Source organism: Spea bombifrons, chromosome 8 (genome assembly GCF_027358695.1).
Source record: "Spea bombifrons isolate aSpeBom1 chromosome 8, aSpeBom1.2.pri, whole genome shotgun sequence".
NCBI classification, from domain to species: domain Eukaryota; kingdom Metazoa; phylum Chordata; class Amphibia; order Anura; family Pelobatidae; genus Spea; species Spea bombifrons.
Window position 1 is genome coordinate 4,546,804 of NC_071094.1, and position 14,237 is coordinate 4,561,040.

The 14,237-nt window shown below is 40.5% G+C and overlaps 2 protein-coding genes across 2 annotated transcripts; one reads left to right on the plus strand and one right to left on the minus strand.

The window, feature by feature from the left end:
• The first annotated feature begins 3,632 nt into the window (after nt 1-3,632).
• LOC128502638 (ficolin-1-B-like) lies at nt 3,633-7,165 on the plus strand. Its single transcript, XM_053472502.1, has 9 exons — nt 3,633-3,753; nt 3,939-4,043; nt 4,397-4,450; nt 4,992-5,027; nt 5,253-5,291; nt 5,652-5,779; nt 5,992-6,121; nt 6,204-6,338; nt 6,540-7,165. The coding sequence occupies exons 1-9, from the start codon at nt 3,666-3,668 to the stop codon at nt 6,788-6,790; spliced, it is 966 nt and encodes a 321-aa protein (XP_053328477.1). The 5' UTR covers nt 3,633-3,665; the 3' UTR covers nt 6,791-7,165.
• Nucleotides 7,166-8,486: 1,321 nt separating this feature from the next.
• Nucleotides 8,487-12,447, minus strand: LOC128503520 (ficolin-1-B-like). The gene is made up of 9 exons (XM_053473634.1): nt 12,339-12,447; nt 12,034-12,138; nt 11,554-11,607; nt 11,004-11,039; nt 10,718-10,756; nt 10,213-10,340; nt 9,708-9,837; nt 9,459-9,593; nt 8,487-9,268 (listed from the first exon to the last, which is right to left on the minus strand). The coding sequence occupies exons 1-9, from the start codon at nt 12,424-12,426 to the stop codon at nt 9,018-9,020; spliced, it is 966 nt and encodes a 321-aa protein (XP_053329609.1). The 5' UTR covers nt 12,427-12,447; the 3' UTR covers nt 8,487-9,017.
• Nucleotides 12,448-14,237: the final 1,790 nt, after the last annotated feature.

The following is a 14,237-nucleotide window of genomic DNA, read 5'->3' on the forward strand; positions in this document are numbered from 1 at the left end:
CATTCTATGAGTACACAAACGTTACGGTATGGAGTGCTGATAGCTTTGCGTACTTTATCATCTCTGTTTGACAGGCGCACGTTCCGTAGTCCCAAACCGGCCTGGTCTGCTCATGGCTACTTCTCTCTACCATATAGACATTACCTGTTTACTAGAGCCATACTTTTTTTTGGCCTTCTGGTAGAACAGAGGACCTTCTTGGATCCATTTATGGTTGATAACTGCAGAGCCATCTAGTTTCATTTGGTATCCCATTGTACAGCGCTACAGAATATGATGGCTCTATAGAAAACAATAAATAGTAAAAATATCATATGTCCTCCTTGAATTTGTAAAGATTCCAGCCAGTCGACCCAATGTATCAATATATGTTTTGCAAATTAAGTCAGCTGTATTACCGGTATATTTGCTGATGATCTCTTTCTCTTAATGTATGCTTTGTAGTCAATGGAACTTATCTACAAACAGCCCACCCCATATGGCGTTACGTTATATCTCATTCCAATATACACAGTTAGCTATATCGAGGTAAAAGCAACTTACGGTGGTTGAAGAACATCAGGCTTGGCGTAGACCATTCTGTAGGCAGAATGAAGATAAATTTAGAATTATATTAATGTTTATCTGTTAAGGTAAATATTAGAGGAACGAGAGTCAAGATGAGAGAGGCTCAGGACAGTTCTGCCCACGGTATGGACCTTTATAACTCTAACGCCAGCTTTGTGGTCGAAGGGAAGCCTCCTGAGATGTTCCTAGTTATGGTGGCAGCCATTGGTCCCATATAATATTTACCTAGACTCATGTCAAACTCAGGACTGGGTTAGCTATAACTAAACCTGACCTTATAATCTGCTATATCTTTGTACGTTTTTATTTGCAAATCAATCATCCAACCCATATTTAAATGCATCTTTTAAACTGTTAGGACAACCTTTGTAGGTCGTGAATCGGTTATGTTTACTGTTCTTGCTGTAAGGAACCGTTTTTTGCTCCTTTAAATGAATGGATGACCTCTTGTTCTTTGTACAGTCCTATTAATGGACAGATCCTCAGAGAGCAGTTGGTATTGTCCCATTTATATTTGTATAATGATGTCATATCCCCTCTACAATACTCTTTTATCCATTGTAAACAAATTCAGCTTTACCATGCATTCAAGGGTCCTTTTGGTTTGATTGCCTTAACAGTCTATTCTGATATGACTTCAGCGTGTGTGCAGAACATGGAACCTCAAACATAAAACTCTGAAGCCAAGAATTGTCACTACCCAACGGTTTATTGACCTCTGTAGAAGAACAAGCTGGGTGGATCCTGCTGGTTCTAGCGTTCAGAACCTAGAACTCAGAAGGTAGCATAACATCTGGATTGGTTCTAATATTCAAACCAGTCTTAAACGTCCAGCTCAGTTCTTTTTAGTTCTATCTAGAACTTGATACAATGTCCTTAGGATTCTATTTGTATCTACAACGTGATACAATGTCCTTAGGATTCTATTTGTATCTAGAACTTGGTACAATGTCCTTGATACAATGTTTCTATTTGTAAACAGAAATTGCTACTTAATGGTGTATTTACCTATCCAATCTTACGTCATTCAACAGATCTAGGCGCGAAAGTCTGATGTCATCACTTGTGACTAAGTGATGTACCTAAAAATGTCTTGGGTGCAAACACATTATATGGCCGGGGCTTTCATGTATTTTGTAAAGCAAATATTAGAAGGTTCCTATCATGTTATGAAGCTATGATTCAGCTCACTTTGTGAAAACTATAGGATTAATAGCTTTCACACAGTCCAAAAGGGCCGTGGGAAGGGTATGGGGTTTTTAACTCATTTTTTTTTTCTTTTTCCCCGTGCTTCTACTGTTTAAATTGCAGAAATATTTTAAGATTCTTCTAAACGGAGAGACGTTGGGGGTATGTACAGAGCCCGAAGCATGTGTGCTGGATTTATCTATGTTGGTTCCTGGTCTGCTTACATCTTTGTGAACATCATGCCATGATCGATGATAGACAGAAGGCCAAGATAGACACATTTCTTCTTATTTTCTACCTTGTTGTTAGGTGGCTTGTAGCACAGATACTGAGGGGTCTATTCCTCCTTAACATGGGAGTCCTTGGGTAAAGGGTGGGTTGACTTTACCCAAGGACATGAAGAAGGAAAAAGATATTTTGGTTGGTCATTAGCTAAAGAGGGCTTGGTTTCAGAGCTTACGCTCTAGACTTACGAAAATTAATATTAACAGAGTTTACATTTCTAAGGCTGTCCAATTCTACTTCAAGGCATTACTGGACCTCTTTGGTCCAGTGAAAGCGATCCATCCTGCTATATCTCATCCATCTAAGCCCGCAGCTGTGGTTTTAAATTGTAATTTTCACGTCTGTTTGGAGATTATGGCGATAACGCTTCCCGCACATTAACGCATTTTTCCTCCAAAAATATGCATAGCTTGCAAACTTTCCCTCATTTGAGAAACATTACAGGCTGAACAACACTGCTTAAAGCATTCTATGAGTGCCCACATCTTACGGTATGGAGTGCTGACAGCTTTGTATACTTTCTCATGTCCGTTTGACAGGCGCATGTTCATTAGTCCCAAACCGGCCTGGTCTGCTCATGGCTACTTCTCCCTACAATAGAGACATTACATACTTTTTTTTGGCCTTTTGGTAGAACCGAGGACCTTCTTGGATCCATTTATGGTTGATAACTGCAGAGTTATGTAGTTACATTTGATATCCCATTGTACAGCGCTACGGAATATGATGGCTCTATAGAAAACAATGAATAATAATAATATCGTAGCCCATTAGAAAAGCTTTTTATTGTATGGAAGTTGGACTTAAAATATTAATTTAAAAAAGCACATTTATTTACTTGAATATATGTCCTTCATACAATAAAATGTAAATCGATAAAACAGAACACAAATCACCAGCAATCATTTCTCATTGTAAAAACATAAATGAAAAAATAAAAGCTTTCCTTTCAATTCACATCAGATTTGAAGTTGAGGGTTTTGTGTGTTTTATTAAATTTACAGATATGATTTGTAATTGAAATATTATATAAAAGGACATTTTGGGCAAAATGGACTCAGATATGCTCCTTCAGAGGGGGCATATGGCTTCTCATGGCCGTTGCATGAATGATGGTGAGAGGGAAAGAGAGAGTGTTGATATATGTGAGTATGGTGTTAGGGTGAGTGAGTGTGTGTTCCTGTATGGTGTTAGAGTGCAAGTGTGTGGTGTTAGCATGAGTGTGTGTTTCTGTATGGCATTAGGTTGGAGATGTGTTATTGTAGGTGTTAGTGTGTATGAACGTATGGTGTTAGCATGTGTGTGGGTGTTACTGTATGGTGTTGTAGTGTATGTGTATTATTGTATGCTGTTAGTATGAGTGTGTGTATGTTTGTGTGTGATGTCCCCCGAAGGCACACTCTTGTTATCTAGAACAATAAATTACACGGTGCTGATAAAGAGGATTACGTGAAACCTTAAACTTCCTTGAAGAGATTGAGCAATAATTCACCAATAGACATCCAGACCTGGGATAGGGGAGGGGTTTTAGGTTCATTCTGGGCGTGGCTTTTTGTATATAAATACAAGTTATGTTTCTAGTTTTTGTCATGAACAATCTCCAGAGCTGGAGGATAGAAGAAGGTATGATGGGTCATTCACTCATGGGGGGCTTCATAATCACAGCCGCCTGGATCTTGGCCACAGTCTGCTACGCTGAAGATTCCTGTCCAGGTAAATTAAAACATATAATATATAATATATATATATATTGAATATAGATATTTAAGTAAAATGCCCCCCCTCCCCATTTAACCATAGTTGGGATCAGATCGTATGAGTGCGCTTAAATATATCATTTTAAATTATAGATATTATGTATCATTTCTTCTTATCGATCGTTGTCTCTCTTCCCACAGAGGTTAAGCTTGTAGGACTTGGTGGCTCTGACAAGTTGACCATCCTGAGGGGGTGTACCGGGGCTCCTGGAGCTTCTGGACTAAAGGGGGAACCGGGAGAGAAAGGTGAGCGCGACTCCAACAAAACAGACATGGGGGTCTTAGGGTCTTCCCTCTACGTCACAGTGTCTGCTGGTGTAATAAATCTCCCACTAACATCAAGAATGAAGGGTAGCTGAGCATAATGAGAGTTGAAGTCCAATAAAAACAATGTAGCTGGTTTAACTTATTTGTTGCTGGATAGTGTACCATAAGAACACCAACGTGATAATAGGGTATAAAATGATGATACGTTTAGCTCCCTTAATGATTAAAAATAGTAGGTTATGGAATAACCTTCAGCATCTCCATTGTTATTATGACCTACGAAGGATATTAGAGAACGCACAATGGTTTCAGTTTGTTGTTGGTATTTACAGGAGAAAAAGGATCATCGGGGTTGCCTGGAAATGCTGGACCACCAGGACTAAAAGGTAACCAATTAAGAGAGCAGCCATACTGTACTGGAGATTTGTAGGAAAAGAGGAATCCGTCTTGCTGGTGCCTTTACCTCCTCTCCCATCCACCGTCATGTCATAATGAGTTCCCGTAGACATTTAAAATAACCATTCATCACCTTTGTTCATGTTCTGCCTTCTACCTGCCCATGTCCTACCCATACATGCGTTTTAGGGCAAATGCTGAAGGGCATCTAAGATAGAAGTCCAGCAGTTTCCAATACCGTTACTTTTTATTGCCCTCTCTTAAGGCTCTATAATACCCCAAACATCACTAAAGACAACTCAAGAGCAGAATGAAGGATCTTTCCATCGCTGACATCAATAGAGATTATTAAGCTGAACGTGTTCTTAGAACAAGGGAGATCTCGTGATTTCACATTTGTGAATGGATACACCGTACATTCATATAGTAGAAGTTATAGAGTTATGGTTTGACACGGGTAAGGAATGGTTCTCTCTATGATGGTTCTCTAGTGTTTGTATTTATACTTCTGCTTTCGTTCTTCTGATGCAGGTGAAATTGGTGCCAATGGAATCAAAGGAGAAAAAGGTGAGATTCTCAGAAATTATTAGAGAAACTCTTAAGAGAGAACTTACATTTGTATTTTACTTTGCCGAGGAGTTGAAGTTTCAAGCAGCACCCAACTTACTTGTCATTATTGGCTGATTTGATTCACATCAGCATTCGCCCAAACAATCAGCATTGTAGACATGAGAGTTATTTAATGAGGGTCCGCCATGCCATTCAAAGGAGTCTTTGTGTTTTGGCCAACAGGAGAGAAAGGGGAACCTGGAGCATCACAGCCGTTATATGGTGAGTAAATGTTTGTTTTTTCAGAAGTCAAAATCCTTTCTTTAAAAACATTGTAATCAAGGATGTAAAATGCTGGTCAAAAAAACTTCATTTTCAAAATTACTCTTGTGGTTGACGTAAGACAGAGACACTTGGTGCCCAAAGTCAAGAGATCTTCACTTAGCGTTTGGCCCAGGTCCATTCAGATATGAAATCACTTCATGGCCAAACAGAACCTTTCCCTGGGAGGATCCACAAGTTAGACGATGACACTTCTGTTCTGAGCTACTATTAATTCTTTAGTTTTACTTTATATATGTCTAAAAAAAACCTAAAAACTATGGCAAATGAGATGTTTCTATGTTTCGACTTTTGTCTCAGCTGCCAGGAACTGTAAGGAGCTCCTAGACCAGGGAGAGATCCTGAGTGACTGGTACACGATCTATCCAGATGGAAAACAAGCCATAAAGGTTCTGTGCGACATGGACACAGACGGAGGAGGGTGGATTGTAAGTAAGCCGCTAGCACCACATCCAAAGTCACTGAGCTCTTCAGTATGACCCGATCTACTGCCAATGCTTCTCTATAGAGATGACTCTTTTCACTATGAACTTGGCGAGAAACGACGGAAACCTCAATGAATTTATTTTATTTTTTCTGAAAAAGTCTCTTTCCAGCATGTTTGGGTTGTTATGAAGCTCTACGTGATTTCTCAACACAGGTTTTCCAAAGACGTTGGGATGGATCAGTAAATTTCTTCCGCGATTGGAATTCCTACAAAAGGGGGTTTGGTGGTCGGCTGAACGAGTTCTGGCTGGGGAACGACAATATTCAGAAGATAACATCCACTGGTAATTACCCCTCCCCCTGTATACTGTATATAGTGAGTTATTTATACTTAATATATAAAATCCACGGTTCCGTTCTCTTCAGGTAAATGGGAACTCCGTGTCGACCTACAAGATTTTGAAACTACGAAGACTTTTGCCAAATACTCGCCCTTCCAAGTACTAGGAGAGTCTGAGAAGTACCAGCTAGTACTCGGAGCCTTTCAGGGGGGCACGGCAGGTAAGCAGATCCTTTCTAATGTATAGATTATGATCCTACAGATGCCAAAGCAGCCTATAAGATTAGGATCCTCGATTGTACCCGTTGTGTCACTTATGTTGTTTTTTTTGGGTTGGGGGAGAGCAGCCTGCTCCCCCTTCTTTTGTTGGAACCTCGTAGCCTCCAAAGACCACTCATAAATATTTTAAATTATTTTTTCAGGAGATTCTATGGTTGGTTTGAATGGCGTGAAATTCAGTACCAAAGACAAAGACAACGATCTGTACGCAGCGGGAAGCTGCTCCGAGCTTTACAAAGGGGGCTGGTGGTACACCGATTGCCACGGTGCCAATTTGAATGGATTATATCTACAGGGGCAACACAGTTCCTTCGCCAATGGCATTAACTGGAACTCTGGCAGAGGCTACTACTACTCTTACAAATATTGTGAGATGAAGATTAGACCTGTTTAAAATTTGTGAATTTTCATTTAAAATGATGGCTGTTTTGTATATGGAAGCAGGGCTAGATTTTTGAGACCGGACGTCATGCGGTGGCTTGGTGAATTTTGTTGGGGGCAGGGCTGTCACACTGAAATGGGAGTGGCTAACTTTCAAACCCCACCCCCTAGTTTCCAGACCCCTACTCAGCCAAGTCATCCACAGTGGGGTCTAGGTGAGGTCTTTAGTATCTAGGCCTAGGGGTGCATCAGAAGAGAAACAAAACCGTACTTATTATTAATGAAATGACTCCTTTTGGCCAGTTTGTAGGATTGTCTTGTAATAAATCTACTTTTTTTTTACTAATCAGCCATCCAAATAAAAATGGTAAAATTTGATTTTAAGTGATCCCGACTTGTGTGTGTCTTTTTGGTTTCTGTTTGAATTCAAGTCTGAAAAATACATCAACTACCACGGCTAATATTGTGAGATTGAATTATTTTTTGTGGTAAATGACCTATTAGACAACCCACGCCATTTGTGTTACCCGACCACCACCGCCACAAAGCGCTTCACTCGTTTCAAGAGCTCCAGACTTTTGAGGGTCCAGATGGGAGATTAAATGGCCTCCCCAAAAACATTATTTTATGGGGCAAAAAAGAAAACATCTTTAATCTGATAGTAGTAATGAAAAAAAAGAAAATGTAATTATTGCGCAATAATGTATCGCCCGAATGCTTCCATAGAGCTTAAGAACGCCCAGCTCAGCGACACTGGTGAAGAGAATAAACGTTTGGGTAAGAGAGGTACCCATGTCTCCAGGTAGTATAGGTTTTTTTCTTCGGTTTTAGCCCTAATATGCCAAATTTTATTCAGGGGTCATAAAAGGTATATAAATAAAAATGTATAAAAGTCATAGAATTTATGTAAATAACACTCATAGTGCATCTCACCAATTCATCCTGCAACTAGGCGAACGCTTAACATATTTCGCAGTGCGCTTCGTCAAAAAGCCACCTAAGCACTCAAAGATGCTAAAGGAGTTTAAATACTTCTTGAAATTTAAAAAAAAAACAATCAAAAACATCTGAACAAACAACCAAACAATTGCCTCTGGTGTCACTGCAGAGATGTCTCAAAAAGCAAGGCAACGCTAAGTTGCAATAATCAGAAATGACACTAGAGGGCGTGCGAGGTAAATATAACCAAACAGCAATATTTGGGCACATAGAAGCTGAAAAAATCTTCCTTAAATATATAGAGGATCTCAAATGTACATATCAACATAGAAATGTATCTACATATATATGAATGCATGTCTATTAAGGTATGAAAATGATTCCAGGGTCAGTATAATATATAATATGGCACCGAATGCAAGGTCTGTTAGAAATATAAAGAAAGCAACAAAATAACTAAATGTATATTATCAAAAAATGCAAAAGATTAAAAAATTATAAAAAAAAAGAAAACTGTTCACATCATCTCTGGCATTGAATCCCAATGGCTTGCGAGTATCTAGCTAAAAGATCCAATATATCTCCTCCGCTACATTCCCAGGAGGGGGGGCTCTCACTAGCCATATCTGTGATATTTTCACGATTGCGCTCTTTGATTTCTCTAACTTTCCAACCTATATAATGTCAGGTGGACAAAAAGTTTTGTGGAACAGTTTACACAACACATATTTCCAATTACACCTATACAGAAGGACACATCTGTGGCACTCTTACTGGCTGAGAGCGATGGGACCTGCAGCGCAAACATTACATTTATTTATAAAGCGCCAACACATTCCGTAGCGATGACAGTTTTTAATGTAACATTTTAACTCATTTTAAATCTTAATAAAACATTTTCAATCATTTTAAATCTTAATATTACATTTTAAATCATTTTAAATCTTAAAACATTTAAACTGGCCAAAAGCAATCATTTCATTAATAATAATAGGTACTGTTTTTTTCGTGTGTCTTCTTCAGCGAAGACATGGATCGTCCGTCGAGGCACCCCTAGGCATAGATTCTAAAGACCTTATCTAGACCCCATTGTGGACGGCTTGGCTGAGTAGGGGTCTGAAAACTCGGGGAACTGGGTGGAGTTTAAAAGATAGCCACTCCCACTTCAGTGTGACAGCCCTGCCCTCAACAAAATTCTCCAAGCCACCGCCTGATGTGTCGTCTCAAAAATCTAGCCCTGTTTCCATATAAAAAAACCACATAATTGTTTAAAATGAAAATTCTAAAGTTTCATTAAGATTTTAAACAGGTCTAATCTTCATCTCACAATGCTTGTAAGAGTAGTTGTAGCCTTTGCCGGAGGACCAGTTAATGCCATTGGCGTAGGAACTGTGTTGCCCCTGTAGATATAATCCATTCAGGTTGGCGTTGTGGCATTTGGTGTACCACCAGCCCCCTTTGTAAAGTTCGGAGCAGCTTCCTTCTTCATACAAATCATTGTCGTCGTCTTTGGTACTGAATTTCACACCATTCAAACCAGCCATAGAATCTCCTGCAAAAATAATTTTACATTTTTTTGAGTGGTCTTTGGAGACTACGAGGTTCCCACAAAAAAAGGGGGTGCAGGCTGCTCTCCCTCAACCCAAAAAAACAACATAAGTGGCACAACGGGTACAACCGGGGTACAATTGGCATCTGTAGGATCATAATCTACACATTTTATTTAGAAAGGATCTGCTTACCTGCCGTGCCCTCCTGAAAGGCTCCGAGTACTAGCTGGTACTTCTCAGACTCTCCTAGTACTTGGAAGGTCGAGTATTTGGCAAAAGTCTTTGTAGTTTCAAAATCTTGTAGGTCGACACGGAGTTCCCATTTACCTGAAGAGAACGGAACCATGGATTTTACATATTAAGTATAAATAACTCACTATATACAGTATACAGGGCCATCACGGAGAGGCGCGTTGCTCGGGGTGGGGGGGGGGTAATTACCAGTGGATGTTATCTTCTGAATATTGTCGTTCCCCAGCCAGAACTCGTTCAGCCGACCACCAAACCCCCTTTTGTAGGAATTCCAATCGCGGAAGAAATTTACTGATCCATCCCAACGTCTTTGGAAAACCTGTGTTAAGAAATCATGTAGAGCTTCATAACAACCCAAACATGCTGGAAAGAGACTTTTTCAGAAAAATAAATCCATTGAGGTTTCCGTCGTTTCTCGCCAGCTGTACAGTTAGAAGAATCATCTCTATAGAGAAGCATTGGCTGTAGGTTGGGTCATACTGAAGAGCTCAGTGACTTTGGATGCGGCACAAGATGCCACCTAAGCTGTTGTTTTGTATCAAAAAGGTTCTCTAGATTGTAAGCTCTTTTGAACAGAGCCCTCCAGGCTTCTGTAAATCCAAACTGTTATGTGATGCACTACCGGACAGAAGCCTTAACCAAAGTGGGGCAGCTGGTACCCAATTGACATCCAATTAGCTAGCGGCTTACTTACAATCCACCCTCCTCCGTCTGTGTCCATGTCACACAGAACTTTCATGGCTTGTTCTCCATCTGGATAGATCGTGTACCAGTCACTCAGGATCTCTCCCTGGTCTAGGAGCTCCTTACAGTTCCTGGCAGCTGAGACAAAAGTCGAAACATAGAAACATCTCATTTCCCAACAGATCAGACTCCTTCGGCTCACAGTTAGACATATATAAAGTAAAATGTTACTTAATGTTACTGCTGAAACAATACATTTGAGGCTAATAGTAGCTCAGAACAGAAGTGCCATCGTCTAACTTGTGAATCGTCCCAGGGAAAGGTTCTGTTTGGCCATGAAGTGATTTAATATCTGAATGGACCTGGGCCAAACGCTAATGGAAGATGGGCACCAAGTGTCTCTGTCTTACGTCAACCACAAGAGTAATTTTGAAACTGAAGTTTGTTTGACATCCTTGATTACAACGTCTTTCAAGAAAGGATTTTGACTTTTGAAAAGACAAACATTTACTCACCATATAACGGTTGTGATGCTCCAGGTTCCCCTTTCTCTCCTGTTGGCCAAAACACAAAGACTCCTTTGAATGGCATGGCGGACCCTCATTAAATAACTCTCATGTCTACAATGATGATTGTTTGGGCGAATGCTGATGTGAATCAAATCAGCCAATAATGACAGGTAAGTTGGGTGCTGCTTGAAACTTACAGAACGTATTAAAGAAAAGTCTACTCCTCGGCAAAGTAAAATACAAACGTAAGTTCTCTGTTAAGAATTTCTCTAATAATTTCTCAGAATCTCACCTTTTTCTCCTTTGATTCCATTGGCACCAATTTCACCTGCATCAGAAGAACGAAAGCAGAAGTATAAATACAAACACTAGAGAACCATCATAGAGAGAACCATTCCTTACCCGTGTCAAACCATAACTCTATAACTTCTACTATATGAATGGATGATGTATGCATTCACAAATGTGAACTCATGAGATCTCCGTTGTTCTAAGAACAGGGTGGGTTTAAGAATCCCTAATGATGTCGCCGATGGAGAGAGCCTTCAACTGCTCTTGAGTTGTCTTTAGTGATGTTTGGGGTACTACAGAGTCTTGAGAGAGGGCAATAAAAAGTAACGGTATTGGAAACTACTGGACTTCTATCTTAGATACCCTTTAGCATTTTCCCTTAAGCGTATGTATGGGTAGGACATGGGTAGGTAGAAGGCAGAACATGAACAAAGGTGAAGAATGGTCATTTTAAATGTCTACGGGAACTCATTATGACATGACGGTGGATGGAAGAGGTAAAAGTACCAGTAAATCTCCAGTACAGTATGGCTGCTCTCTTAATTAGTTACCTTTTTGTCCTGGTGGTCCAACCTTTCCAGGCAACCCCGATGATCCTTTTTCTCCTGTAAATACCAACAAAAAACTGAAACCATTGTGCGTTCTCTAATATCCTTCGTAGGTCATAATAACAATGGAGATGCTGAAGGTTATTCCATAACCTACTACTATTTCCATCATTAAAGGGGACTAAATGTATCATCATTTTTATACCCTATTATCACATTGGTGTTCTCATGGTACACAATCCAGCAACAAATAACTAAAAGACACACACACACACACAATTACCCCATGGGTGCTGCCTGGGATCAATAGGGAAGACGACAACGAGCGGCTGTATTGTTTTTATTGGACTGCAACTCCCAGTATGCTCAGCCACCCTTTATTTTCTTAGTGGGAGAGTTAGTACACCCGCAGACACTGTGACGTAGAGGGAAGACTAGTGGACCCTAAGACCCTCATGTCTGTTTTGTTGGAGTCACGCTCACCTTTCTCTCCCGGTTCCCCCTTTAGCCCAGGAGCTCCAGGAGCCCCCGGACACCCCCTCAGGATGGTCAACTTCTCAGAGTCACCAACTCCTATTATCTTAACCTCTGTGGGAAGAGAGACAACGAACAATAAGAAGAAGGGGTCAAAATATATATATCCTTAAAATTTAAGGAGAAAAATAAATTTAAGCGCATTAATATGGAAACTCACATAAACTTCTATAAACCCCAGAGAAATCCGAATCCCAGAGAGTTCCCAATATATATATCTATAGATCTACATATATATATTAACACATGTTTACCTGGACAGGAATCTTCAGCGTAGCAGACTGTGGCCAAGATCCAGGCGGCTGTGATTATGAAGCCCCCCATGAGTGAATGACCCATCATACCTTCTTCTATCCTCCAGCTCTGGAAATTAATTATGGCAAAAGACCGTAAACATAATTTATATATCACAAGCCACACCCAGAATAAACATAAAAATCCCTCCCCACCCAGTTCTGGGTGTCTATTGGTGAATTATTGCTCAATCTCTTTACGGAAGGTTAAGGTTTCACATAATCCCCTTTATCAGCACCGTGTGATTTATTGTTCTAGATAAGAAGAGCGTGCCTTCTGGGAGATCCCCTACTGTGCTAGACCCCATGGTGTGTAAATCAACTACGCCATTGTGTAACAAAGTTTCATAACTGCAGGCAGGGTTATTGGCGCCTGGGCGCAGTATCTGCCCCCCCCCCGTCCATCCATAACTAAAACACACACGCACATACTAACACCCAAGCTTGTTCTAATATCCACTCACTAACACCGTACACATGCCAAGAGAAGGCCTCCCCCTGACACAAAAGCTACCATCACACACTAACATACACACACTCATACTAACAGCATACACTAATACACATACACTACAACACCATACAGTAACACCCACACACATGCTAACACCATACGTTCATACGCACTAACACCTGCAATAACACATCCCCACCCTAATGCCATACAGTAACACACACTCATGCTAACGCCATACACTTGCACTAACACACATCTACTCTAACACCATACACTTACACATACTCACTCACCCTAACACCATACTCTTACACGTACATAAACACTCTCACTCTTTCCCTCTCTCATCATTCATGCAACGGTCACGAGAAGCCAAATGCTCCCTCTGAAGGGGCAGTTAATCTGGGGCCGTGTATCTCCCTGGGAGCTGCAAGTTGGACAACAATGCCTGAGGTCATCTCCCTCATAAACAAAGGCCCATTTTTCTATTAAATGTATATTTCACAAATGCATTTCACAGCATGCAAATTAGTACAGTCATTCTTTAGTTATTGGAGTTGTTGTATCACTTAACTCCTCCCCCTGCTGCCTCATTTGAAACCAGGAAGCATTTGTCAGTACACTTCTTGCACATGCTCAGTAGCACTCCCACTCTAGTGAGATCAATGGAGGTAGCAGAGCCAATCACATAAGTGCTGTATTTACCTTTAATGAGGTCTGTGGAGGCTGTGCTGAGCCGGGGGGCATCAACCGCCCCTAGGCCTGGGTCTACGTCACTGAATAACATGCATGCTATCCGAAAACATGCGATTGGCTGCTGTGGCTCCCGTTGATTTTTACATTTTTAACTAGAGTGGGAGCGCTACTGAGCATATTGTGACCTATTGATTTGTAACAAAAAAATAAAATGGAATATTTAATAAAAAGTTAGATCAAATATTGAGGACACAGAACATTGAAAGCAACAGTTTATGAGAGACAGAATTATGAACAAAGAGTTAATAATTCTGGTAAGGATAGCAAAAATATATTTGTTGTCAGAGGATTCCGTGTGATGATGTAATGGCTGGCATGGGAAGATTATTATGAAATGTTCTTTGACAAATCGTACTTTTAAACGTTTATGGAAATTCCTTGAATTCTTTCCTTACAAAGGTCACTTTATAGTTAAGATTTTGCAATCGGAGCTATTCCAGAATAAAAACACTCCCAATTCCCCTGGTCCTGGCGCCTTAAAGCTGGTGGCCGCCAACCCCAGCACCTTATCTGCCGCTGGAGTGGCAGATTGGTTGAGTATGAGGTGCTGCGGCCAGTAGCCTACCAGGCATTTGCCCGGAGTGCCAGATGGCCAGTACAAGCTTGACTGTTATTTGGAAACTGGTTCATCCAGAAAAGACTTTATT

What these genes read in the sequence shown, in the direction of transcription:
- LOC128502638 (XM_053472502.1), top strand. Translation starts at nt 3,666, where the DNA reads ATGATGGGTCATTCACTCATGGGGGGCTTCATAATCACAGCCGCCTGG. An exon ending in GGGGGAACCGGGAGAGAAAG is followed by an intron (nt 4,044 to 4,396) that starts GTGAGCGCGACT and finishes TGGTATTTACAG; the next exon opens with GAGAAAAAGGATCATCGGGG. An exon ending in CAGACGGAGGAGGGTGGATT is followed by an intron (nt 5,780 to 5,991) that starts GTAAGTAAGCCG and finishes TTCTCAACACAG; the next exon opens with GTTTTCCAAAGACGTTGGGA.
- LOC128503520 (XM_053473634.1), bottom strand. Translation starts at nt 12,426, where the DNA reads ATGATGGGTCATTCACTCATGGGGGGCTTCATAATCACAGCCGCCTGG. An exon ending in TGGAATCAAAGGAGAAAAAG is followed by an intron (nt 10,757 to 11,003) that starts GTGAGATTCTGA and finishes TTTGGCCAACAG; the next exon opens with GAGAGAAAGGGGAACCTGGA. An exon ending in CTTTCAGGAGGGCACGGCAG is followed by an intron (nt 9,269 to 9,458) that starts GTAAGCAGATCC and finishes TTATTTTTGCAG; the next exon opens with GAGATTCTATGGCTGGTTTG.